The following is a 27,169-nucleotide window of genomic DNA, read 5'->3' as shown; positions in this document are numbered from 1 at the left end:
ACTGAGTGAGGCGGTTAATTATCCGGCTACGAAAGTGACATCCGCCGTCTATCGTATCTGTGCTTGAAGGTACTGCAGTGAGATGTGCTAGAGAAGGTTTCTGTGTTATGAGAGAAACCTTAAAGTTCCTAATTCTGAGGAAACCAAGAGAACAGTGAAGGACTCCGTCTCGGGTCTCGTGTACCGTGTAACACCGTGTACCGTCGTATCCTGGGGTACCATGTCAAGTGGAAGGGCGTGGTACCGCATCCCTGCTGTTGTGCGCGCACCCTGGTCTGCATAAGCCGGCGTGTCCGCGCCACCTGGTCTCTGTGTGTGGAGCTAACCCCGTGGTCTAGGACCCTGTGCTTCAACTGACCACGTGTAGGAAGTGAGGACGCCTACGTCATCATCCAGCAGCAGCAGTGGGAGCGTGAGGTTGACGTGAATGTGTGTGAGAGTAGGTTGCGGGCCCGCATCATTGATGTAAGTACACTGTTTCCGTTTTGGGTAATAAAACTCTGAAGCTGGGTTCGCCCCCAGTGTTCCGTCTGTCCTCTGTCCCTGGGACCACCTGGTGAGGTGAATGGGAATTGGAGACGTGTGAGTCTACCCTGTTTGTCATCATCAAGTTGAGGTTGGGCCCAACTGTGATTTTGACGTGTGTGAGGACACCTAGACACGGTATAGTAAAGCGAGTTATTTGCTGCTATTTTCTCTATATGCAACAGGTACTCTGAGAGAGAACTCTATCAACATCAGAGGCCCGAGACTGTTCAACACGCTTCCACTACACATAAGGGGCATAACTGGCCGACCCCTCACAGTGTTCAAGAGAGAACTGGATAAGCACCTCCAAAGGATACCTGATCAACCAGGCTGTGACTCATACGTCAGGCTGCGAGAAGCCGCGTCCAACAGCCTGGTTGATAAGCCTAGCAACCAGGAGGCCTGGTCGACGACCGGGCCGCGGGGACACTAAGCCCCGGAAGCACCTCAAGGTAACCTCAAGGTATGTGCCGCGTATGTATATCGCTGTAATTTGATTCCCTTTTTCAGCAGTGAAAGTGGTAACAGGGAGGTTTCCCATGGTTATAAATTTTACTGTTGTGTTGTGGTAAATTGTGAATTATTGGTGGATAATTTACTGGGGGAAGTCATTTACAAGTTTTGCCGTGAGTGGCAAGGATGTACTGTGTTGTAATGTGATGTACTGTGTTGTACCGTGTGTACACCGTAGACAAGTTTGACCTTGGTGGAAGGCGTTGTGTACTGTGAAGGATTCCGTGAGAATTAAAGTCAGTTAACGTCACCGTGGGTCACGATTTACTTAACGAGGTCACTTGTTCGTTGAACATTGTTGTGATTAACGTAAAGGCAACAGTCACACTGAAGTTCACGCAGTGGAGGAATTGTCAAGTGAAGACTAACGTAGTGTTAACGATTTAACGAGCTGTCGTCAATTGATTGATTAACGTAAGGGGTTGACGGTCTGTTATGATCGGAGTCTATTGCGCTGTAATTAAGCTGCTGTAATTCGTTGGACTGATCAGATCTGTCTACGGACAGAGTGATTAAGCACTCATAGCTAATTAAAGATAATTAGTAACCGCCACTTAGTGAATTCACCAGGTGTTGATGTTGTTGTTTACACGGAGTGTTGTAACCTTGTGTGTGGTACAGTAGTCTACCCTCGTTAAGGTAATCTTGTCGTAAGACCGGAAGTGAACTGTCAGTTGAGAGACAGTAGGCTTTATCAATACTCATCTGAATTAATAGGTTGTTGTATTCAGTAATTAACTGGGAATTACTCACCGAATGCTTGACTTTCAAGTTGATGTAATTAATTGATGTACGAGTTATTGCTGCCATTTAAGTGTCGTTGAGACACGTGTGTATTAACGTAATTGTTTAAATTCAATTAGAGTAACTTTTGTTTTGATTGTCCTGAGAGACAAGTGTTAACGTAAGATTTTTATAAGGGGTTATCATTCTTGGATTAACCGCCTTGTTACTTGGTACCTCGTTGAGGGCAGCGAGCACCAGTCAAGTCTTTGTGATTATAGTATTGGTCACCGTGAAGCCGTGACAATATTGATTGCAAGCTTGCGTCACCAGTGGGCACCACTTTGTTCAGTTAGTGTCATTAGTCAGTCAGCGACGACGGGATAAGGATACCGTGGGTCCATCAGGCTGTTGATTAGCTGCTCTTTAATGTGCCACTGGAGTGACAGTAAAGTAACGTAAATTCACTGTGTAGTAGTTTTAGTTATTGTTTTGTGAATAAATTGTTTGTTATAGAAAACGGTCGTTTACGTCAAACCTTCCAATATTACTGACCCACATTTCATGTTCCTGCTTATGTTCATATCAAGTCTGTATCTAAAGCTGGAGTCCATTGTACAGCACCACACTTCTATAAATAAGAGGTGAGAATCCGTCGGCTACCCTTTATTAGTTGTCAACTAGGAGGAGCCAGCGACCTAAGTGACAGGTGTTACCCGAGTGGTTTCGCCTGGCGGTTTGCTCCCGCGGTCCTATGATCTTAGGCTTTAAGATTACATATCTGCCACTGGCAGCTCTTGCTGTTTAAGGTCTGCCTCTCTTGCGAGGTAGTTACGATTAACGTAACATCAATAGGACTTAATTCTTTTGATAATTGTCAAAGAAAAAAAAATCTCACAGCTGGAAACCTACTTTCAAGTAGCAACACGTAAATTTCAGCAATCGAATGCCAGATAGAAATGTATCTAGCTGAACTTGCCAACACTAAATTTACCACTGAAGAACTAGATGATATTATGACTGATCTAGCACAATATGAGGATGATGCTCACGCCAGCCTCGATCCTTTCATCAAAATAATTGCCCAGAACAAGGCAACTTCAACAGTTTCATCTAATCCGAATCAAGCTGAAGCTCAACTCCCTCCAATTAATTTACACACTTTCTCAGAAACAGACGAGGAAGATTGGGATAAATTTTGGAACAAATTCCTAGACCTTGTAGACTCAAAACCATCCTCATCAAAGAGTAGCAAGTTGAAGCTAAATCAGTAGTATCCCATCTGAGGTTAACTTGCGACGGCTTTGACCTCGTAGTACAATTCCTCAAGGATAATTATGATGATCCTGAAGTAAGAAATTCACACTTATTTCACGAGCTGTGGCATTTACCCTCATCAGAGGCTTCAACCGAGTCACACCAAGTCTTTAGGCTGGAAATAGACTCCATGATCAAGGCCCTTAGCTTAATGGCCAATACAACAGAAGCTGAGTGGGTTTTGAAAATAATCGTCCAGGAGAAAATACCTAGGAATATACGAGACAAATGAGTGCTCACTACAATAAAAGTGTTTCATCCTTAAGTGAAATATCTGAGGGTTTACGTTCAGTAATTCATCAACTACGTACACATGACAAATTAAAACCACCAAGTAAACCTTCAGAAACCAATAATAGTAGACCACAGAGTACAACAAGTAAATCTAAACAATCAATTTCCACACCAGAGTGGAACCAAGGCAGTGTGGGCATATATACAATGGGACCCTCCAAGCCTACAGTTACTGTGCCACCCAAGGCATTGACCATAAAAGGTGCTGTAGGCTATGGAATATGTTTGTTCTGCCAAGAAGAACATTCAATATATCACTGCACCAATTATCCTGATCGTGATGCGCGTATCAAGTTACTCAAAGAGTTGCAAAATTGCACGAGGTGCCTCAGGAAACACATCAAGTCCTGTGAGACCCAATTACACACCAATAATAGGTGTAACAAGGATCAACATCATGCAACATTGTGCACGGACACCAAATTAAAGTCTCCAGACCCCAAGGTGGAAGAAAACATAACCAGAGTGCAGTATTGCAAGGTGCGACAGAAAATCAGTGTCCTTTAGACAGAGTCCAGAAATCATGCAACTTTCCCTACTGCCCAACTTACCATCAAAACTAAGGGCCAAGGTCCAAACCCGAGGGTTACTTGACCAGGGATCCCAGAGAACATTTGGAAAACAAAATATGGCAAATGATCTACAATTAAAGCCTGTAACAAAGGTAAAATGAAATATACCGGGTTTCCTGGCTGATACAGGACCTCAAGTCTAACAAGTGGTGCAACGATTAGTACGTTTAGGCGGCATTGCCCATTGAGTACCAGCCATCGTGGTGGATACAATTCCAACGGACCTACAAGTAAAGGGTTTAAAAGCTACTGCCAAAATCTTGATAAAAGGGGGAATAAAATTGGCAGATAAAATTACGCTTGATCATATCACCGACATGGAAATCCTTGTAGATGCAGACTACTACAACAAATTCATCATTAACCAAACTAAATATCAGGGAATAAACCTGTTAAATTCTGCAGGAGGCAAATTACTCACAACCCCAGTATTAAGCTTGAGGAAGCATATACCTGCAGACAAATAATTTAAGTAGAAATTTAAATTTGTCAGCTGATTATAAACTCCAGTAAAATATACTATGGAGAATACAACTTTCTATATCAACAGAGTGTGATCTTGATATCATCATTTAAAGCTGAAGATGGCCTCATAAGGCCTCAGTAGGCCTCAGTGACCAGTAGCTTAAACAGCTACTTGTCAATGCGACCAATGTCACTGATCCGACTGCAGTCTCAGAGCCATCCTTGACTTTAATGATTGAGTACATTTAATCCTCTAAATTAATTAAACCAAATTAAAACCCAATTTGTCATCCAAATATACTCCAGCTAATAAGTACAAGGGAGCATTGCTGACTATAAAAATCCGACATCTGATTTTGCTACAATTATTATTAGCTATGATGTATTCCATGGGCCTCAGTGGATAATCAGTAACCAGTAACCTAAACAAGCTACAAGTCACTGAGACCAATGTCACTTATCCCACTACAGTCCCAGAATTATACTTGACTGTAGTAATTGATCTTATTCAGTCCTTCAGGTTAAATAAAACTGAATTTAGCTAGAAACTTAGTATCATAAGAGTTAACAGGAAAACAAAGTCACCTGAAGACGTCCAACACCTGCACCTCTAGTACAGGACATCCATCCTGTGCAAACTGACACACAAATGTGCCATTAATACTAACATCAAATTATTGTAATAATTCTAAGGAGGAGTATCAGTATTCGTCAGTTCTAAATAGTGGACTCCGACATGTGTTTCTCTTTCCCCGAAATTATGTCAGAAATTCTGACACCAATTACTAAAGACCATAAATATCATGTAAATAGACCATAAATAGTTTATCATGTAAAAAAATCGAGTTTGTGACTTCTCTTAAAAAATGGGAGTTATTACCACGTCCCCTAGATTAAATTTATTCATAATACCTATATAAATAATTCTTAAATCACTAGTCTGGGCACTAGAAACAATAAAAAATTGTTACCCACGACGGGACATAACTAAATAATAAATAAATTGAGCTCCTCCGTCCGTTTGTCCCTAAATGGGCAGAAATGAATCAGTTTCACGATGTGTTGCTTGAGCGAGAAGGGAAAAGACTCTGTTTTTAACAAAGTTTTGCCCGCGAGCATGATCGCAAAGCTCCACGAATATTTCTCTCTAGTCAAAGTGTTGTGGGACCCCCAAATCTCCTATTATCAGCATGCATTTGCTAGCCAATAGGGAAGTGTTCCATTTAATTTTGATATCATGCTACGACGGTATTATAAATTGGTCCACCAGATATTCAGCGTATGCAACATGTACGTGTTTATTGTTCATTAACCAGGCCACATTCTATAAAACAGCTAAGCTGTTCCCTAGTTAATTATTACTAACCATTTTGTCGATTAACCATTACAAACAAATTTGAACCAATCTATTAATTTTGATTTGGATATTATTAATAAACTGCCCCAACTTGTGTAAGAAGCTACTTGTGGAAAATTTAGAATCATTCAGTCCACTTTAGAATCATACAGTCCACTTTAGAATCATACAGTCCACTTTAGAATCATACAGTCCACTTTAGAATCATACAGTCCACTTTAGAATCATACAGTCCACTTTAGAATCATACAGTCCACTTTAGAATCATACAGTCCACTTTAGAATCATACAGTCCACTTTAGAATCATACAGTCCACTTTTGAATCATACAGTCCACTTTAGAATCATACAGTCCACTTTTGAATCATACAGTCCACTTTTGAATTATACAGTCCACTTTAGAATCATACAGTCCACTTTAGAATCATACAGTCCACTTTAGAATCATACAGTCCACTTTTGAATCATACAGTCCACTTTAGAATCATACAGTCCACTTTTGAATCATACAGTCCACTTTAGAATCATACAGTCCACTTTAGAATCATACAGTCCACTTTTGAATCATACAGTCCACTTTTGAATCATACAGTCCACTTTAGAATCATACAGTCCACTTTTGAATCATACAGTCCACTTTTGAATCATACAGTCCACTTTAGAATCATACAGTCCACTTTAGAATCATTCAGTCCACTTTTGAATCATTCAGTCCACTTTAGAATCATACAGTCCACTTTTGAATTTTACAGTCTGCTATTGAAATAAATTAATAACTAAATTATAATTAAGTTATAAATAATTAAATAAATAAATTAATAATTGTAATTAAAATAAATAATAAAATCCCATGAGTCAGTTTTCCCCACATGAACAAATGTATTGGGAAGTTACTTGACTTTTAACCCCAGTGCACTACAGCGCTCGTGACTATTTTGGGCACAGATATCTCTAGAACTGGACATGCCAAGGGGCATGGAGGCCCTGGCTTACCAGGTTCCAATCCGGTAAGTCCGGTCAATCTCTTGACCCCTGATTCCGGGGTCAAGAGTTTTCGGATGCATGTTAGCTTGGATACCATTCAATCTTGACGCACCATTGATGTTCATGCGGCCCCAGGCATGTTGAAGTAATTTCAAGACATATCTGTGCCCAAAATAAAACTTAAACTTAAAGGGCTTAATTTTTTTGTACAATAAAACAAGGCAATAAATACATGTTGAAACAGAAATCAAAACATGACCAGCTATCAGGTGGCAAATATGCTATCATAAGAATTATTTTATAATTATGTTCTATAACACTTTAAGCAGTGTTCTTATTAATAAACACATTACCAGACACAACAGTTCACTGTCTTAGAATGAATATGATAAAGTTGGAGTCTGAAGAAAATGAGTCGTAATCTCTTGATAACTGTTCACCTTCATTCTCCAGTTCTCAGTCCGTCTCTCTACGTCAAGAACGACGTGATTTGCTGCTGCCGACAGCTGGGTTACTGTCCCTGTTCTCATTGCTGGAGCCGATGTCTGCCAGGATGTGGGTGTAGAGAGGGTACCTCGTGGTCGCTTTCACTGTGTAGTTGAGGCTGTTGAGGCCATCTATTATAAACCTTCCAGTATTGCGTTCCAGCATCTTGTACCTGCGGCCAGAGACAAGTGTTAAAGTTAACTCTCCCACCACAGCCACAGACAAAGTCGAAATGTTATAACTACAGACACATATACCGTGTCCACAGTGGTCGGGCCCAAGAGCAATTGGCTAACTGATCTATGTGGACGACTTTGCTACATCTATGCAAGAACAAAAATCAATTAAAAACAGTATTGCTTATCTACCAATAACGTCTTCTACTTCTACCAGGTGGCAGAAGTAGAAAATGTTACATGTGAGGTGAGGTGTGGCTGTACCGAGCAGTAGATATTCACACGGAGCGAGCCAGGAGGTGTGATTACGGCACTGTGATGAAAAGCTGGAGGATACGGTAACTCTGAATACGAAACCTGTATATCAGTACCTGAACATTGCAAATTCTCTCTATGGTTCAACACAGAGGTATGTGAGAGACGAGGTAATATGTTAAATATGTTAATTAACTTAATCTAAAAGTAAATAGTGTCAATGATAATGAAAATAAGGTATTGAGAAGCCATTATCAACGCTTGCTGTGGGACACCACAGTATCCCACCCCTTACCACAGTGTCCCGCCCCTTACCACAGTGTCCCACCCCTTACCACAGTGTCCCACCCCTTACCACAGAGTCCCACCCCTTACCACATTGTCCCACCCTTACCACAGAGTACCACCCCTTACCACAGTGTCCCACCCCTTACCACAGAGTCCCACCCCTTACCACATTGTCCCACCCTTACCACAGAGTACCACTCCTTACCACAGTGTCCCACCCCTTACCACAGTGTCCCGCCCCTTACCACAGAGTCCCACCCCTTACCACATTGTCCCACCCCTTACCACAGTGTCCCACCCCTTACCACAGTGTCCCACCCCTTACCACAGTGTACAACCCCTTACCACAGTGTCCCACCCCCTACCACATTGTCCCACCCCTTACCACAGTGTCCCACCCCTTACCACATTGTCCCACCCCTTACCACAGTGTACCACCCCTTACCACAGTGGCCCACCCCTTACCACATTGTCCCACCCCTTACCACATTGTCCCACCCCTTACCACAGTGTCCCACCCCCTACCGCAGTGTCCCACCCCTTACCACAGTGTCCCACCCCTTACCACAGTGACCCACCCCTTACCACAAGGTCCCTCCCCCTTACCACAAGGTCCCTTCCCCTTACCACAGTGTCCCACCCCTTACCACAGTGTCCCACCCCTTACGACAGAGTCCCACCCCTTACCACAGTGACCCACCCCTTACCACAGTGCCCCACCCCTTACCACAGCGTCCCACCCCTTACCACAGTGACCCACCCCTTACCACAGTGACCCACCCCTTACCACAGTGTCCCACCCCTTACCACAGTGTCCCACCCCTTACCACAGTGACCCACCCCTTACCACAGTGACCCACCCCTTACCACAGTGTCCCGCCCCTTACCACAGTGCCCCACCCCTTACCACAGAGTCCCACCCCTTACCACAAGGTCCCTTCCCCTTACCACAGTGGCCCACCCCTTACCACAGTGTCCCGATCCTTACCACAGTGTCCCACCCCTTACCACAGTGTCCCGCCCCTTACCACAGTGTCCCACCCCTTACCACAGTGACCCACCCCTTACCACAGTGTCCCACCCCTTACCACAGTGTCCCACCCCTTACCACAGTGTCCCACCCCTTACCACAGTGTCCCACCCCTTACCACAGTGACCCACCCCTTACCACAGTGTCCCACCCCTTACCACAGTGTCCCACCCCTTACCACAGTGACCCACCCCTTACCACAGTGACCCACCCCTTACCACAGTGTCCCGCCCCTTACCACAGTGCCCCACCCCTTACCACAGAGTCCCACCCCTTACCACAAGGTCCCTTCCCCTTACCACAGTGGCCCACCCCTTACCACAGTGTCCCGATCCTTACCACAGTGTCCCACCCCTTACCACAGTGTCCCGCCCCTTACCACAGTGTCTCACCCCTTACCACAGTGTCCCACCCCTTACCACAGTGTCCCGCCCCTTACCACAGAGTCCCACCCCTTACCACAGTGACCCACCCCTTACCACAGTGCCCCACCCCTTACCACAGTGTCCCACCCCTTACCACAGTGACCCACCCCTTACCACAGTGTCCCACCCCTTACCACAGTGTCCCACCCCTTACCACAGTGTCCCACCCCTTACCACAGTGTCCCACCCCTTACCACAGTGTCCCACCCCTTACCACAGTGTCCCACCCCTTACCACAGTGACCCACCCCTTACCACAGTGCCCCACCCCTTACCACAGTGACCCACCCCTTACCACAGTGTCCCACCCCTTACCACAGTGTCCCACCCCTTACCAGTGTCCCGCCCCTTACCACAGTGTCCCACCCCTTACCACAGTGACCCACCCCTTACCACAGTGTCCCACCCTTACCACAGTGTCCCACCCCTTACCACAGTGTCCCACCCTTACCACAGTGTCCCACCCTTACCACAGTGTCCCACCCCTTACCACAGTGTCCCACCCCTTACCACAGTGTCCCACCCTTTACCACAGTGACCCACCCCTTACCACAGTGTACCACCCCTTACCACAAGGTCCCGCCCCCTTACCACAGTGTCCCACCCCTTACCACAGAGTACCACCCCTTACCACAAGGTTCCGCCCCCCTTACCACAGTGCCCCACCCCTTACCACAGAGTCCCACCCCTTACCACAGAGTCCTACCCCTTACCACAGTGTCCCACCCCTTACCACAAGGTCCCGCCCCTTACCACAAGGTCCTGCCCCCTTACCACAAGGTCCCGCCCCCTTACCACAAGGTCCCGTCCCCTTACCACAAGGTCCCGCCCCCTTACCACAAGGTCCCGCCCCCTTACCACAAGGTCTTGCCCCCTTACCACAAGGTCCTGTCCCCTTACCACAAGGTCCCGCCCCTTACCACAAGGTCCTGCCCCCTTACCACAAGGTCCTGCCCCCTTACTACAAGGTCCCGCCCCCTTACTACAAGGTCCCGCCCCCCTTACCACAAGGTCCCGCCCCCTTACCACAAGGTCTTGCCCCCTTACCACAAGGTCCTGCCCCCTTACCACAAGGTCCTGCCCCCTTACTACAAGGTCCCGCCCCCTTACTACAAGGTCCCGCCCCCTTACCACAAGGTCCCACCCCCTTACCACAAGGTCCCGCCCCCTTACCACAAGGTCCCGCCCACTTACCACAAGGTCCCGTCCCCTTACCACAAGGTCCCGCCCCCTTACCACTAGGTCCCGCCCCCTTACCACTAGGTCCCGCCCCCTTACCACAAGGTCCCGCCCCCTTACCACAAGGTCCCGCCCCCTTACTACAAGGTCCTGCCCCCTTACCACAAGGTCCTGCCCCCTTACCACAAGGTCCCGCCCCCTTACCACAAGGTCCCGCCCCCTTACCACAGGGTCCATCTCCCTTACCACAAGGTCCCGCCCCCTTACCACAAGGTCCCGCCCCCTTACCACAAGGTCCTGCCCCTTACCACAAGGTCCCGCCCCCTTACCACAAGGTCTTGCCCCCTTACCACAAGGTCCTGCCCCCTTACCACAAGGTCCCGCCCCTTACCACTAGGTCTTGCCCCCTTACCACAAGGTCCTGTCTGCTTTCCACAAGGTCCCGCCCCCTTACCACAAGGTCCCGCCCCCTTACCACAAGGTCTTGCCCCCTTACCACAAGGTCCCGCCCCCTTACCACAAGGTCCCGCCCCTTACCACTAGGTCTTGCCCCCTTACCACAAGGTCCTGTCTGCTTTCCACAAGGTCCCGCCCCCTTACCACAAGGTCCCGCCCCCTTACCACAAGGTCCCGCCCCCTTACCACAAGGTCCCGCCCCCTTACCACAAGGTCCCGCCCCCTTACCACAAGGTCCCGCCCCCTTACCACAAGGTCCTGTCCCCTTACCTCAAGGTCCCGCCCCCTTTCCACAAGGTCCCGCCCCCTTACCACAGGGTCCATCTCCCTTACCTTTACAAGGTCACGAACCTGTTTTGATTAACGACTTGAGACTTGTGTTTGATCATCTTGTAGCGAGCGTAGTGCGGCGGGTACCTCCAGACGGCCATGTCAGCGAAGGCGATGCGTCGCCACATGTCGTCGTCCTCAGCTCCCCAGCCCCAGTATATGTTGCTCCAGCCGTTCACCTTCCTGATGTGGCCCTCCGTCATCAGACACGCGCCCCCGAAGTACGTGTTGTAAGGCAAGTTGTGGGACGACCTGCAAAAAAATAACCGTTGTGATTCTCGGGAGTGAAAGGGAAGGTTAGGTGCGCGGCCTGTCACCTCATGCCCCTGTTCACCTAAGTAGGTACTCAGGAGTTAGTCAGCTTGTTGTGGGGTTGCATCAAGGGGCGGGGTCTGTAATCTGACCTTCCGGGGAGACCTCGATATAAGCCTAACGGGCATAAATACACACTGGCTATCTGTCCCCGCATCACGAATTATTATTTAACGATTGTGAGAGAGGTGGTAAGATGCTTGAGCTGTGGAGGGTGACTGTTGTCCCAGCCGTGGAGGGTGACTGTTGTCCCAGCCGTGGAGGGTGACTGTTGTCCCAGCCGTGGAGGGTGACTGTTGTCCCAGCCGTGGAGGGTGACTGTTGTCCCAGCCGTGGAGGGTGACTGTTGTCCCAGCCGTGGATGGTGACTGTTGTCCCAGCTGTGGAGGGTGACTGTTGTCCCAGCCGTGGAGGGTGACTGTTGTCCCAGCTGTGGAGGGTGACTGTTGTCCCAGCCGTGGAGGGTGACTGTTGTCCCAGCTGTGGAGGGTGACTGTTGTCCCAGCCGTGGAGGGTGACTGTTTTCCCAGCCGTGGAGGGTGACTGTTGTCCCAGCCGTGGAGGGTGACTGTTGTCCCAGCCGTGGAGGGTGACTGTTGTCCCAGCCATGGAGGGTGACTGTTGTCCCAGCCATGGAGGGTGACTGTTGTCCCAGCCGTGGAGGGTGACTGTTGTCCCAGCTGTGGAGGGTGACTGTTGTCCCAGCCGTGGAGGGTGACTGTTGTCCCAGCCGTGGAGGGTGACTGTTGTCCCAGCCGTGAAGGGTGACTGTTGTCCCAGCCGTGGAGGGTGACTGTGGTCCCAGCCGTGAAGGGTGACTGTTGTCCCAGCCGTGGAGGGTGACTGTTGTCCCAGCCATGGAGGGTGACTGTTGTCCCAGCCGTGGAGGCCAGAATGAACTGATTCAGTTGATGTTAGTAGTTGTCAAGTAACTTCAGGAGCTTCCATAGAGCTGGACTAGACTGGGAGAAGGCCAATCATCACCAGATGCTTGTCCCTCCCCAGACTGACCTACTTCCTAAGATGTTCGCCATCTTTCAACAATATTAAATTAGAAGAGTACGATAGCTTGTTGAAATCAACACTAGAAAAAGCCCTCAATCTTTCCCTCAGCGACTCACATTGGAAACAGGCCTCCCTTCCTGTCAGACTCGGGGGCCTTGGCGTGCGCACAGCAACACAAATTGCTGTACCAGCGTTCCTGTCCTCTTCAGTGGGGTCTGACAACTTGGTGACGGAAATCCTACCTGAGCACCTAGTTCAACAGGCAGGGGTGCATGATCCCAGCTTCACAGACTGCACAACCAAATGGGTCTCTCTCGCAGGACTAGCACCCAAACCACCGCCTTCTGAAGCCCATAAGCAATCCAGCTGGGATCGCCCCATTGCCGACCAAGAAGCTGCGACAACACCACATGACACTGCCCGACTTAGAGCTGTAGCAGCTCCCCATGCAGGTGATTTCCTATTATCAACCCCAATGTCAGCAACCGGCACCCGTCTCACACCGCAGGCCCTCCGAATTGCCGTGGCTCTCCGCCTCGCTGCCCCAATCCACACCGAATACAGGTGTATTTGCGGTGAGGCAGAGGCCGACAGATACAGACGGCATGGCCTTCTCTGCCAAAGGACAGGAGGATGGCATGCAAGACACGGAGAGGTCAATGACATTATTAAGAGAAGCCTTACCACAACCAGTTGTCCAGCAGAGAGAGAGCCCCGTTACCTAATGTCCCGCAACTCTGATGAGCCTGTCGGTCGCCCAGACGGAATCACGGTGAACCCCTGGAAGAATGGTAGACAGTTGGTGTGGGACTACACTTGCGTTTCAACTTTAGCCAATACCTATGTTGACTTCAGTGCTACACAAGCAGGAGGAGCTGCCAGTCACCGGGAAGCGGCCAAGTCACGTAAATACAGAGACCTTGAGGACCACTACAATTTTGTCCCCATTGCCTCAGACACTTGGTGCCTGGGGTAAAAGTGCTGCTAGCTTTTTGAAGGAGTTGGGGTCTAAGCTAATCGAAACAACTAGAGACCCTAGAGCTGCCAGTTTTCTTTTTCAGCGCCTTAGTGTGGCAATCCAGAGAGGAAATGCTCGCTGCATCCATGGTTCCTGCCCGCCATCTGAGGAGCTGGAAGAGCTGTACAACTTGTGACAAGCAGCCTTGTACCCTGCATGTAATCAATATTGTAACTTTTTTGTGTAATGACATTTTCAAATAAAGTTAGATAAATATATATATATATATATATATATATATATATATATATATATATATATATATATATTATATATATATATATATATATATATATATATATATATATATATATATATTAGTATATTTTGGTAGCAGTCTTTCCTGTAGACATATTTTATTAAATATGACCGAAAAAGTAAGATTAATAATTCTAACACGAATTTTCTCAATCTTTCGTACATTATGCTTCACTGTTGGAGGTAAATCAAAAATCACTTCTCCAAAATTCATTTTTATTTCTAGTCTGACGCGACACGGGCGCGTTTCGTAAAACTTATTACATTTTCAAAGACTTCACAAATACACAACTGATTAGAACTTGCGTTTCCCTGATTTTATATCTACATTTGAGTGAGGTGGGAAGGGTGATGTGGCATTACATTTGAGTAAGGTGGGAAGGATGATGTGGCATTAGAGGATATTAATAGGGTATTAAAAGTATCAACACAAGACAGAACACGAAACAATGGATATTGAATAGAAGTGTTTGTAGAAAGCCTATTGGTCCATATTTCTTGATGCTTCTATATTGGAGCGGAGTCTTGAGGTGGGTAGAATATAGTTGTGCAATAATTGGCTGTTGATTGCTGGTGTTGACTTCTTGATGTGTAGTGCCTCGCAAACGTCGAGCCGCCTGCTATCGCTGTATCTATCGATGATTTCTGTGTTGTTTACTAGGATTTCTCTGGCGATGGTTTGGTTATGGGAAGAGATTATATGTTCCTTAATGGAGCCCTGTTGTTTATGCATTGTTAAACGCCTAGAAAGAGATGTTGTTGTCTTGCCTATATACTGGGTTTTTTGGAGCTTACAGTCCCCAAGTGGGCATTTGAAGGCATAGACGACGTTAGTCTCTTTTAAAGCGTTCTGTTTCGTGTCTGGAGAGTTTCTCATGAGTAGGCTGGCCGTTTTTCTGGTTTTATAGTAAATCGTCAGTTGTATCCTCTGATTTTTGTCTGTAGGGATAACGTTTCTATTAACAATATCTTTCAGGACCCTTTCCTCTGTTTTATGAGCTGTGGAAAAGAAGTTCCTGTAAAATAGTCTAATAGGGGGTATAGGTGTTGTGTTAGTTGTCTCTTCGGAGGTTGCATGGCTTTTCACTTTCCTGGAAATTCTGTTGGACGACATATTCGACCTCGAGACACAAAAGAAGGTCACTACCAAAGATACCTTACAAGCAGAACTTATTGCAGAAGGAGGAAAGAATCGAGGCAACTACAGAAGCACCATACTGTCCCCCGAGCTTAGAGCGGCAGCTAAAAGCCTTCGTGAGAACAAGGAGATAGTTGTCAGGAGAGGTGACAAGTCGCCAATATATGTCATTCTTAAAAAAGACGAATATCTGGCGAAAATGAACATCATACTCTCTGACCAAACTAAGTTCCAAAGGGTAACGAAGGACACTACAGCCGAATTAAAAGCAAAGGTCAACAAACTGATCGAAACTGTGAACGCCAAGAAATCCGGACTCCACCTGCCAAAGATCATTGGGGAATATAAACCTGGATATGCGTATGGAAATGTCAAGACGCACAAGCCTGGAAACCCACTTCGGCCAATCATTAGCCAGATACCCACACCCACGTACAGCTTGGCGAAGCGACTCAACGGCCTGCTGACTCCTTATGTTCCTTGCGCCTTCAGCCTGAAGTCTCCAAAGGAATTTGTGGACTTACTGCGGGGCGCACGGGCCACAGGGATAAGAGCCTCGTTGGACGTAGAATCGCTGTTTACCAACGTACCTGTGGACGAGACAATCGGAATGATAGCCGACAGAGTGTATCGTGATCCAGCCTGTACTCCTCTTGACATGCCAGAAAGTATTCTGAGGAAACTACTCCAAGCTTGTACTAAAGAGGCACCCTTCTTGAGCCCGGATGGGCACATGTATAAGCAAGTAGATGGGGTCGCTATGGGTTCTCCCCTAGGTGTCCTGTTTGCAAACTTCTACATGGGTACCATCGAGCAAAAAGTCTTAGTCGACATGAACTTGAAACCGGCCATATACTGCAGGTATGTTGACGACATTTTTACACAGGTACCTGATGTCAGACATCTGCAGGAGCTGAAGGAGGCATTTGAGCAGAGTTCCGTGCTGCGTTTCACTTACGAGACGGAAAAGGATGGGAAGCTGCCTTTTCTAGATGTAACAGTCATGGAAAAGGGCGGAGGTTTCCACACTGCAGTCTACACAAAGGAAACAAACATAGGAATGTGCCTAAATGCCAACAGCGACTGCCCTGACAGGTACAAGAGGAGTGTTGTTAACGCATACGTCGACCGTGCTCTCAGCCACAGCTCAGAATGGAAGCAAGTCGACGAAGAACTCTGTAGGGTAAGGCAGGTTCTAGTCAATAACGGCTTCTCCAATGGTTTCATCGAAGACATCATAAGAAGGAAAGTGAAAAGCCATGCAGCCTCCGAAGAGACAACTAACACAACACCTATACCCCCTATTAGACTATTTTACAGGAACTTCTTTTCCACAGCTCATAAAACAGAGGAAAGGGTCCTGAAAGATATTGTTAATAGAAACGTTATCCCTACAGACAAAAATCAGAGGATACAACTGACGATTTACTATAAAACCAGAAAAACGGCCAGCCTACTCATGAGAAACTCTCCAGACACGAAACAGAACGCTTTAAAAGAGACTAACGTCGTCTATGCCTTCAAATGCCCACTTGGGGACTGTAAGCTCCAAAAAACCCAGTATATAGGCAAGACAACAACATCTCTTTCTAGGCGTTTAACGATGCATAAACAACAGGGCTCCATTAAGGAACATATAATCTCTTCCCATAACCAAACCATCGCCAGAGAAATCCTAGTAAACAACACAGAAATCATCGATAGATACAGCGATAGCAGGCGGCTCGACGTTTGCGAGGCACTACACATCAAGAAGTCAACACCAGCAATCAACAGCCAATTATTGCACAACTATATTCTACCCACCTCAAGACTCCGCTCCAATATAGAAGCATCAAGAAATATGGACCAATAGGCTTTCTACAAACACTTCTATTCAATATCCATTGTTTCGTGTTCTGTCTTGTGTTGATACTTTTAATACCCTATTAATATCCTCTAATGCCACATCATCCTTCCCACCTTACTCAAATGTAATGCCACATCACCCTTCCCACCTCACTCAAATGTAGATATAAAATCAGGGAAACGCAAGTTCTAATCAGTTGTGTATTTGTGAAGTCTTTGAAAATGTAATAAGTTTTACGAAACGCGCCCGTGTCGCGTCAGACTAGAAATAAAAATGAATTTTGGAGAAGTGATTTTTGATTTACCTCCAACAGTGAAGCATAATGTACGAAAGATTGAGAAAATTCGTGTTAGAATTATTAATCTTACTTTTTCGGTCATATTTAATAAAATATATATATATATATATATATATATATATATATATATATATATATATATATATATATATATATATATATATATATATATATGCAATTGACGATCACTAAACACTGATCATTTGTATGCGGAAAAACCACAAAGAAATGGGAAAGAGAGGTGAACGTTTCGGCCTGTTAAAGCCTTTGTCAACACCAGACTAACGGGGTAGCACTTTTTCACCGAGGCATTTTCGAAGAAAACGGAGGCGAAGCTTTAAGGAATGAGATTTCACTAAATCAGAACGAAGTTTAGTAACAAAAGGCTCAAGAGGCTTAAAGCTTCGCCTCCGTTTTCTTCGAAAATGCCTCAGTGAACAAGCGCTACCTCGTTAGTCTGGTGTTGACAAAGGCTTTAGCAAGCCGAAACGTTCACCTCTCTTTCCTATTTCTTTGTGGTTTTTCCGCACATATATATATTATATATATATATATATATATATATATATATTATATATATATATATATATATATATATATATATATATATATATATATATATATATATATATATATATATATATATATATATATATATTCATAGATACATATATGAATGAAGCAATTTCACGTTAATCAACACATTATAAGTGTTACAATTCAGTGCAGGAAGATATATAGGCAGGAAGGATACATGAGTGGTGAAAATATGTCTTTGTAACATTGGTTCACGCACATACAAACGCGAGGGATCATGTATTGTTCATGTATTGATCATCACTGCCCAAGGCGTGATGATCAATACAGGTGAGTTCCAGGAAGCAGCATCCCTAATGAGATTGTTGTGTATTAAGGATCTTACTGAAATCGTTTTTAATTGATCAATTAAAAATAAAAAAATACTAATGTTCATCGTGTCTGGCTTTGTAATTTGTATTAAAGCAGTTTCAGTAATGTATATTTTAGAAATGCTTATATAATTTGTTATTCAGTAAGACCTCTCCCAATCAGTTTAGTTAGAAGTTTCCGACAAATTAATAAAAGAGCATTAAATAATTGGTCATTTTTTTACAGAATATTTATGCAGCAAAATTTGATATTTCAAATCTTTGGATGTATATTGAAGCTATATTGAATGTATACCCATCCTTACTAGGTATTTTGTAGTTGACACAGTTGTCACTACAATGGCTATTTCTAACTAATTATTTTCCAATTGAATTTTCATAATTAAAAAACACTTGTATATCAAAACGTTTCAAAGCCTTGACAATACTTTTGAACCCAGAAAAAATATCATAAATATAACACCGCTTTTTTGCAAATTTCCCAATGCATATGTTGTAATAATATGTACATTGAGCATTGCTAAGACAAACTTCGAAAAAACTTAGTGGATAAGAAAGCTTGAGACCAATCGATTCAATATTTTCAAGCTCTTCATCCAAGAATTCTGGGCTACCAGTTTGAAGAGCTCTTTGATACAATGAGCACAACAATTATTGTTTCACATTGTATCTTTACCGTGAGATATAATGAGCATAAGACTAGTTATTTGTAGGCTTTATGTAAACATTAAACTGAAAAAGATTTATCAATGCGAAAATCAATTGGAGCAATGAGGTGACTCGAACCCTTGATCAAGGTGGTAACTCGAACCCTTGATCAAGGTGGTGACTCGAACCCTTGATCAAGGTGGTGGCTCGAACCCTTGATCAAGGTGGTGACTCGAACCCTTGATCAAGGTGGTGGCTCGAACCCTTGATCAAGGTGGTGACTCGAACCCTTGATCAAGGTGGTGACTCGAACCCTTGATCAAGGTGGTGACTCGAACCCTTGATCAAGGTGGTGACTCGAACCCTTGATCAAGGTGGTGACTCGAACCCTTGATCAAGGTGGTGACTCGAACCCTTGATCAAGGTGGTGACTCGAACCCTTGATCAAGGTGGTGGCTCGAACCCTTGATCAAGGTGGTGACTCGAACCCTTGATCAAGGTGGTGACTCGAACCCTTGATCAAGGTGGTGACTCGAACCCTTGATCAAGGTGGTGACTCGAACCCGTGATCATGACACTGCCGGCCGTGCAGGGATAAGGTGCTTGGCTGGCAGTTCCTTGATCATGGGTTCCAGTCACCACATTGCTTCAATTTATTTTTTCATCTTGTATGTCGTTGTCATGTCTGCCCTCATTCCTCAAGTGTAGTAAGGTCCAATATCCTCAGTCTTTCTTCAGGAACAAGCCTTGTTACATATGTTTGGACCTCTTCAAGATGTGTTGCGCGTCTTAAGGTGGGGGTTCCATGCTGGGGCCGCATACTGAATAGTAGAACTGACGAAGGACGTATACAGTGTTCGGAAGTGATCTTTGTGCAAGTTGCTGAAGGATAACAGGACGTTCGCCAGTATGGTACATGCAGCCATTGTAAGTCTGCTGATGTGAGCCTCTGCTGTAACATCTCGTATGTCCACTCCTATATCTTTCTCTGCTTCAGAAGTCGTCTTTCCATCATTTTGTGCTGTATTTGAGGTTTTCTTGCTCCAACTCCTGTCCTCATAACCATGCATTTGTGTTAGTGTAGTAGCCTTCGTAGCCAAATGTATTGCATTTCTTCTCAGTTCTGATTGGCCTCATTAGCTTAGCCTTCTCAGTAAACCTGGATAACAGTGAGCTCAGTTGCTCTGTTAGATGGTTTACATATATTAGGACCAGGAGATGCCTTAGTGGCGACCCTTCAGACACATCAGCCATTACATCTCTCCATTCTGTGGATGCTTATGTTTCAGAAAAGTATATGTAGCAGATATGATAGATGAAAAATAAGTTGGAAGTCAGTACATCAGACAACCGACAGTTACAAAAGTGGGGCCCAAGAGCTAAGAACCCGATCCAGCAGCCACAAACTGTAAATACAAATAGTAAATACACACATACACAAATAGTAAATACACACCTACAAGTAGTAAATACACACATATAAATAGTAAATACACATATGCAAATAGTAAATACACATATGCAAATAGTAAATACACACATACAAATAGTATATACACATACCTTGAGGTTACCTTGAGGTGCTTCCGGGGCTTAGCGTCCCCGCGGCCCGGTCGTCGACCAGGCCTCCTGGTTGCTGGACTGATCAACCAGGCTGTTGGACGCGGCTTCTCGCAGCCTGACGTATGAGTCACAGCCTGGTTGATCAGGTATTTTTTGGAGGTGCTTATCCAGTTCTCTCTTGAACACTGTGAGGGGTCGGCCAGTTATGCCCCTTATGTGTAGCGGAAGCGTGTTGAACAGTCTCGGGCCTCTGATGTTGATAGAGTTCTCTCTCAGAGTACCTGTTGCACCTCTGCTTTTCAACGGGGGTATTCTGCACATCCTGCCATGCCTTCTGGTCTCATGTGATGTTATTTCTGTGTGCAGGTTTGGGACCAGCCCCTCAATTATTTTCCACGTGTAAATTATTATGTATCTCTCCCGCCTGCGCTCAAGGGAGTACAGATTTAGGCTCTTTAGTCGGTCCCAGTAATTTAGATGTTTTACTGAGTGGATTCTAGCAGTAAAGGATCTCTGCACGCTCTCCAGGTCAGCAATTTCTCTAGCTTTGAAAGGGGCTGTCATTGTGCAGCAGTACTCCACTCTAGAGAGTACAAGCGTTTTGAAAAGTATCATCATCGGTATAGCATCTCTAGTGTGAAAAGTTCTTGTTATCCACATACATACAAATATTAAATACATACAAATAGTAAATGCACACATACAAATAGTATATACACACATACAAATAGTATATACACACACACAAATAGTAAATACACACCTACAAGTAGTAAATACACACATATAAATAGTAAATACACACATGCAAATAGTAAATACACACATGCAAATAGTAAATACACACATACAAACAGTAAATACACACATACAAATAGTAAATACACACATATCAATAAACTTTAGCCGTGCTCACCGGTAATTGTTATTGGAGGTGGCTACAGCGAGGTGTCTGGGCTGGGCGGAGCAGTGGTAGAGGTGGAAGTCGTTCTCAGGAAGCATATCAACGTCGTGGAAGGCGTAGCAGTCCCAGGGGCCCTCCTTCCGGGCCTCCAGGAACCCCACGTTCAGCAAGCGGGCCCGATTAAAGAGGTCCATTCCTATCAAAGCAGGAAACTGACTGAGCAAGATCAATAAATATTAAATTCACACAACACTGGACCATATTAACCAATGTTAACTCCTGTCAGTGATGATAAATGTAATCCAATGGTCAAGCAGACATTGACAAGTAATGAAGTGAATTTGGTATATACGTCAGTTGTCAGCTCACAGTACATATAAAAAATAAAAAAAATAGCTTGATGATCTATTGGAAAATATTTCGAATATAAATAGACGATTTACAAACCTTGAAAACGTTTTCGAAAATTTAAAGTTGCTAGAATTCATAACGTTAATGCATTACTTAGAATTGATTTACTTAATTGTATTTTTATATTTATGTATATATATATATATATATACTACAATTTTGTCCCCATTGCTTCTGAGACGCTCGGCGCCTGGGGTAAAAGTGCTACCAGTTTTTTGAAGGAACTGGGTTCTAGGCTCATTGAAACAACAAGGGACCCGAGAGCTGCAAGCTTTCTTTTCCAGCGCCTCAGTGTGGCGATACAGAGGGGAAATGCGCACTGCATCCAGGGTTCCTGCCCGCCATCTGAGGAGCTGGAGGAACTCGACAACCTATGACAACCATCTTTGTAACCCATATGTAACTCCTTTTTTGTAACAAAGTTCAAATAAAGTAAATATATATGTGTACATACAAAAGAATGGGGGTGGTAGGAGAAGATAATATTTGTGTTCAGTGAGAAACCACAAGATCTCCTCTGAATACTTTTTATTTTCTTCTCCGAGGCTATGGGTCCCCACATTGGCACCAGAGGTGGTACCCTCACAAACTTTTATATGTATATATATATATATATATATATATATATATATATATATATATATATATATATATATATATATATATATATATATATATATATATATTGTGACGATAATCTCCTTCAAGAGATTGAGCCTGCTCTTCCCTCCATAATTACGTAGTTGAAATTATATAAAACTACTATGGAAGAAATGTCCAACAACGACAACAACACCAGCAAGGCTTGCCAGAGCGCAAAACGTTGCAGCCAGAGACACCTGTTCGGACTCAAACCACCAAACTACCCGTTGATCGCTACCGGCCCCGCTGATTGGTCGCCGGTCTGGCTGCACCTGCACTCGCCCCCCCATACTACTTGATGTCTGGGGTCGCCACGACCTCAGACCTCAGAATGTTCAGTGCTTTCGTGGTTATCACTCCTCCCAGCTAGACGTTAGCGTGTACTGAGAGAGGTGATAGCTTAAAGCCAATATTCCAGCACCTCCCATTTAATTTTGTATTGCACTTCTTGTTATTTTGCCTTAACGTAACTTTTCATTGTGTCATTTAAGTATTCTTATTATTTTGATTGATTGATTTTATTATAAGAATTTGTTTGTGCATTTTATTCATGTTTTGATTTATTTAACGTAATTAAAATTTCATTGTTAAAATTTACTTGTGTTTTGTGTGTCTTCTCCTTACCTTACCACAGACGAAGTTCCAGTTTTTCTATTTTTTTTTATAACTATGTGACGAGGCCATACCCCTAGCCTTAAACAGCCGAACACCAACGCGTTACCGTCACTATATATATATATATATATATATATATATATATATATATATATATATATATATATATATATATATTTATATATATATATATATATGTCGTACCTAGTAGCCAGAACTCACTTCTCAGCCTACTATGCGAGGCCCGATTTGCCTAATAAGCCAAGTTTTACTGAATTAATATATTTTCTCTAATTTTTTTCTTATGAAATGATAAAGCTACCCATTTCATTGTGTATGAGGTCAATTTTTTTTTATTGGAGTTAAAATTAACGTAGATATATGACCGAACCTAACCAACCCTACCTAACCTAACCTAACCAATCTCTATAGGTTAGGTTAGGTAGCCGAAAACGTTAGGTTAGGTTAGGTTAGGTAGGTTAGGTTGTCTAAAAAACATTAATTCATGAAAACTAGGCTTATTAGGCAAATCAGGCCTTGCATAGTAGGCTGAGAAGTGAGTTCTGGCTACTAGGTACGACATATATATATATATATATATATATATATATATATATATATATATATATATATATATATATATATATATATTATATATATATATATATATATATATATATATATATATATATATATATATATATATATATATATATGCAAGAAGGTACAATTGGCTGTGGGATTACACACGTTGGTGCTTGGGTGGTACAGTCTGGCAAAACCATTAACACACACATTCGCGTTTCGGCCCGGTCCTTAACAGACTTTGCAATGATATGAAACTAGAAGGTGAAACATTCAATCTTAAATATAAAAATAACAGGTATGTCAGGTATATTACTACACAATTTGAATTCACATAATTACTATATCATTTAAAGTGGTGATACAAAAAATCATACTTATGTAGTTGCATTTTTCGATAGTAAAATAGTAGATAAGTTAATAGTACAAGGTGGAAGGTAGAGCACTTCCATTACCCATAGCTCTCTTATTCAACAAATCACTAGAGTGTCATACTTTTCCTGATATCCGTAAGAAAGCAAGAGTGACGCCAGTTCATAAAGGAAGCGAGACAACTGATATAATTACAGACCAATATATAATCTATTTCTACTTTAAAAAATATTTGAAAAAATTATTTACAAACAGCTCTATTCCTACTTTGTAAAACTCAACATATTAAATCCCTGCAGTTTGGCTTCCGTTCCCAAAAGAGTTCCAATGATGCCCTTAGTCTGCTTAATATAATCTACTCAGTCTTTGACAAAAATTAATTTCCAATTGGTCTCTTCATTGACCTGAGAAAGGCCTTTGATACTGTGAACCACAACTGCCTTTTACTTAAACTTCACCCACTATGGTATTCGAGGGCTTGCTTTGGACTTTATTGGTTCCTATATTAGTGATAAATACCAATATGTAAACCTTCTTCTTAAATTACATCATTATGGAGTCAGAGATTACTCCCTGGAATACCTCAAATCTTACCTTACTGACAGGCTCCAGTATGTTTATATGAATAATTCAATTTCTCCCACCCTACCCATCAACATTGGTGTTCCCCAGGGCAGCATACTTGGCCCTCTCCTCTTTCTCATCTACATTAATGACCTTCCAAATGCCTCCCAACACCTCAAACCAATTCTATTTGCTGACGACACAACCTTCATTTACTCCAGTCCTGACCCCCTTGCTCTAAATGCCTCAGTAAATACTGAGCTTAATAAAGTCCATCTGTGGCTAACTGCCAACAAACTCACCCTTAACATTGACAAAACTTTCTATATTCTGTTTGGCAATAAATCCTCTAATCAAATAAATCTCAGAATAAACAATACCCAAATTTGTAACAAAATAGATGGCAAATTCCTTGGCGTTCTCATTTACAACAAGCTGAATTTCTAGGGACACATTCTAAATATATAAAAAAAGTTTCAAAAACTGTTGGCATTCTTTCTAAGATCAGATATTATGTACCCCGCCCTGCCCTGGTGACGCTCTATTACTCCCTCATCTATCCATATCTCAACTATGGTATTTGTGCTTGGGGCTCTACTACCCAAAATCATTTACGTCCTCTAATTACTCAACACAAAGCTGCTATTAGGACAATATCGAACTCTGGCCCCAGACACCTACTCAAATCTCTGAATATGTTAGATATTAAGTCACTGCACATTCTCTCATATGTATTATACATATATAAAACGCTGAACTGTAATGCCAATCCTGACCTCAAAAGCTTCATAAAAGGTTGTAACAGAACCCATGAGCACCACACCAGAAACAAATACAGTTTTGATATTCCAAGAGTACGTCTTAATCAAACTAGAAATGCTCTGCAAATCAAGGGACCCAGAATGTGGAATGACCTTCCCAACCATGTTAAAGACTGTACCTCTCTCAACCAGTTTAAGGTAAAAACGAAGCACTACCTAATAAATTCCCTGTAACCTACCTTACCCCTCTATTGCCAACCCATGCCAGTTTTTTTTTAAACAACGCTGTTTGTCGACCTATTTGTATTTGTGCTGCTTTTTCAGCCATGTTCCACCCTTTTTTTTATTTTTATTTGTTCTCAACACATTTTATACTTTAAACTCAATTAGTATTAAGTTTTAGTCTTTAATGTTTGTCCTGGCCGAAACGCTGTGCGTAATAGTGGCTTTAGGCATTGTATGTACTAGCTCTATCTATAAATCTATCAATTTTTGTATAACCTCTTGTATGTATGTACCTTACCTGAATAAACATTTATTATAATTTATTATTATTATTATTATTATATGTAAGGCCAATCCTGGAGTATGCGGCCCCAGCTTGGAACCTGTATCTAGTCAAGCACAAGACGAAGCTGGAAAAAGTTCAGAGGTTGAACTGCACCTCACGTCGCTGGAAGACAGAAGAGCTAGGGGAGACATGATCACCACATACAAAATTCTCAGGGGAATTGACAGGGTGGACAAGGATGGATTATTTAAGACGGGCGGCACACGCACAAGGTGACACAGGTGGAAGCTGAGTACCCAAATGAGCCACAGAGATAATAGAAAGAACTTTTTCAGTGTCAGGGTAGTTAGTAAATGGAATGCACTAGGAAGTGATGTGGTGGAGGCTGACTCTATACACAGTTTCAAATGTAGATATGACAGAGCCCAGTAGGCTCAGGAATCTGTACACCTGTTGATTAACGGTTGAGAGGCGAGACCAAAGAGCCAGAGCTCAACCCCCCACAAGCACAATTAGGCGAATACAATTAGGTGAGTACACAAACACACACACCAAACATACTCAGACACACACAGACACACACACACACAGCCGAAGCTGGAAAAAGTCCAAAGGTATGCTACTAGACTAGTCCCAGAACTAAGAGGCATGAGTTATGAAGAAAGGCTGCGGGAAATGCACCTTACGACACTGGAAGACAGAAGAGTAAGAGGGGACATGATCACAACCTACAAAATTCTCAGGGGAATCGACCGGGTAAACAAGGATGAACTATTCAACACTGGTGGGACGCGAACAAGGGGATACAGGTGGAAGCTGAGTACCCAAATGAGCCACAGAGACGTTAGAAAGAACTTTTTCAGTGTCAGAGTAGTTAGTAAATGGAATGCATTAGGCAGTGATGTGGTGGAGGCTGACTCTATACACAGTTTCAAATGTAGATATGATAGAGCCCAGTAGGCTCAGGAATCTGTACACCAGTTGATTGACGGTTGAGAGGCGGGACCAAAGAGCCAGAGCTCAACCCCCACAAGCACAATTAGGTGAGTGCACACACACACTTGGACCCATCCTGTTTCTAATATATGTGAACGATCTTCCAGAGGGTATAGACTCATTCCTCTCAATGTTTGCTAATGATGCAAAAATTATGAGAAGAATCAAGACAGATGAAGATAGACAGAGACTACAGGATGACCTGGATAAACTGGAGGAATGGTCTCGAAAATGGCTGCTAAAGTTCAACTCAGGAAAGTGTAAGGTGATGAAATTAGGCGAAGCGTGCAGGAGGCTGAACACAAGGTATCATCTGGGAGGGGAAATCCTGCAAGAATCAAATAGAGAGAAGGATCTGGGGGTTGATATCACACCGAACCTGTCCCCAGAGGCCCACATCAAAAGAATATCATCAGCGGCATATGCTAGACTGG

The 27,169-nt window shown here is 43.6% G+C and overlaps 1 protein-coding gene across 1 annotated transcript in view; it reads right to left on the bottom strand.

The window, feature by feature from the left end:
• Nucleotides 1-1,102: 1,102 nt before the first annotated feature.
• The window catches only part of LOC123755135 (beta-1,4-galactosyltransferase 4), a 44,127-nt gene continuing 18,060 nt past the window's right edge, over nt 1,103-27,169 (bottom strand). Inside the window, exons 4-6 of the mRNA XM_069332956.1 lie at nt 21,291-21,474; nt 11,399-11,629; nt 1,103-7,411 (exon numbers count right to left, since the gene is read on the bottom strand). Of these exons, the coding sequence (XP_069189057.1) occupies nt 7,228-7,411; nt 11,399-11,629; nt 21,291-21,474 (599 nt within the window). The 3' untranslated portion in view covers nt 1,103-7,227. The remainder of the gene's footprint in view (nt 7,412-11,398; nt 11,630-21,290; nt 21,475-27,169) is intronic.

Source organism: Procambarus clarkii, chromosome 28, assembly GCF_040958095.1.
Source record: "Procambarus clarkii isolate CNS0578487 chromosome 28, FALCON_Pclarkii_2.0, whole genome shotgun sequence".
Classification (NCBI taxonomy): Eukaryota; Metazoa; Arthropoda; class Malacostraca; order Decapoda; family Cambaridae; genus Procambarus; species Procambarus clarkii.
The sequence above is the reverse complement of the archived record's forward strand: the minus strand, read 5'-3'. Positions and strand labels throughout refer to the sequence as shown.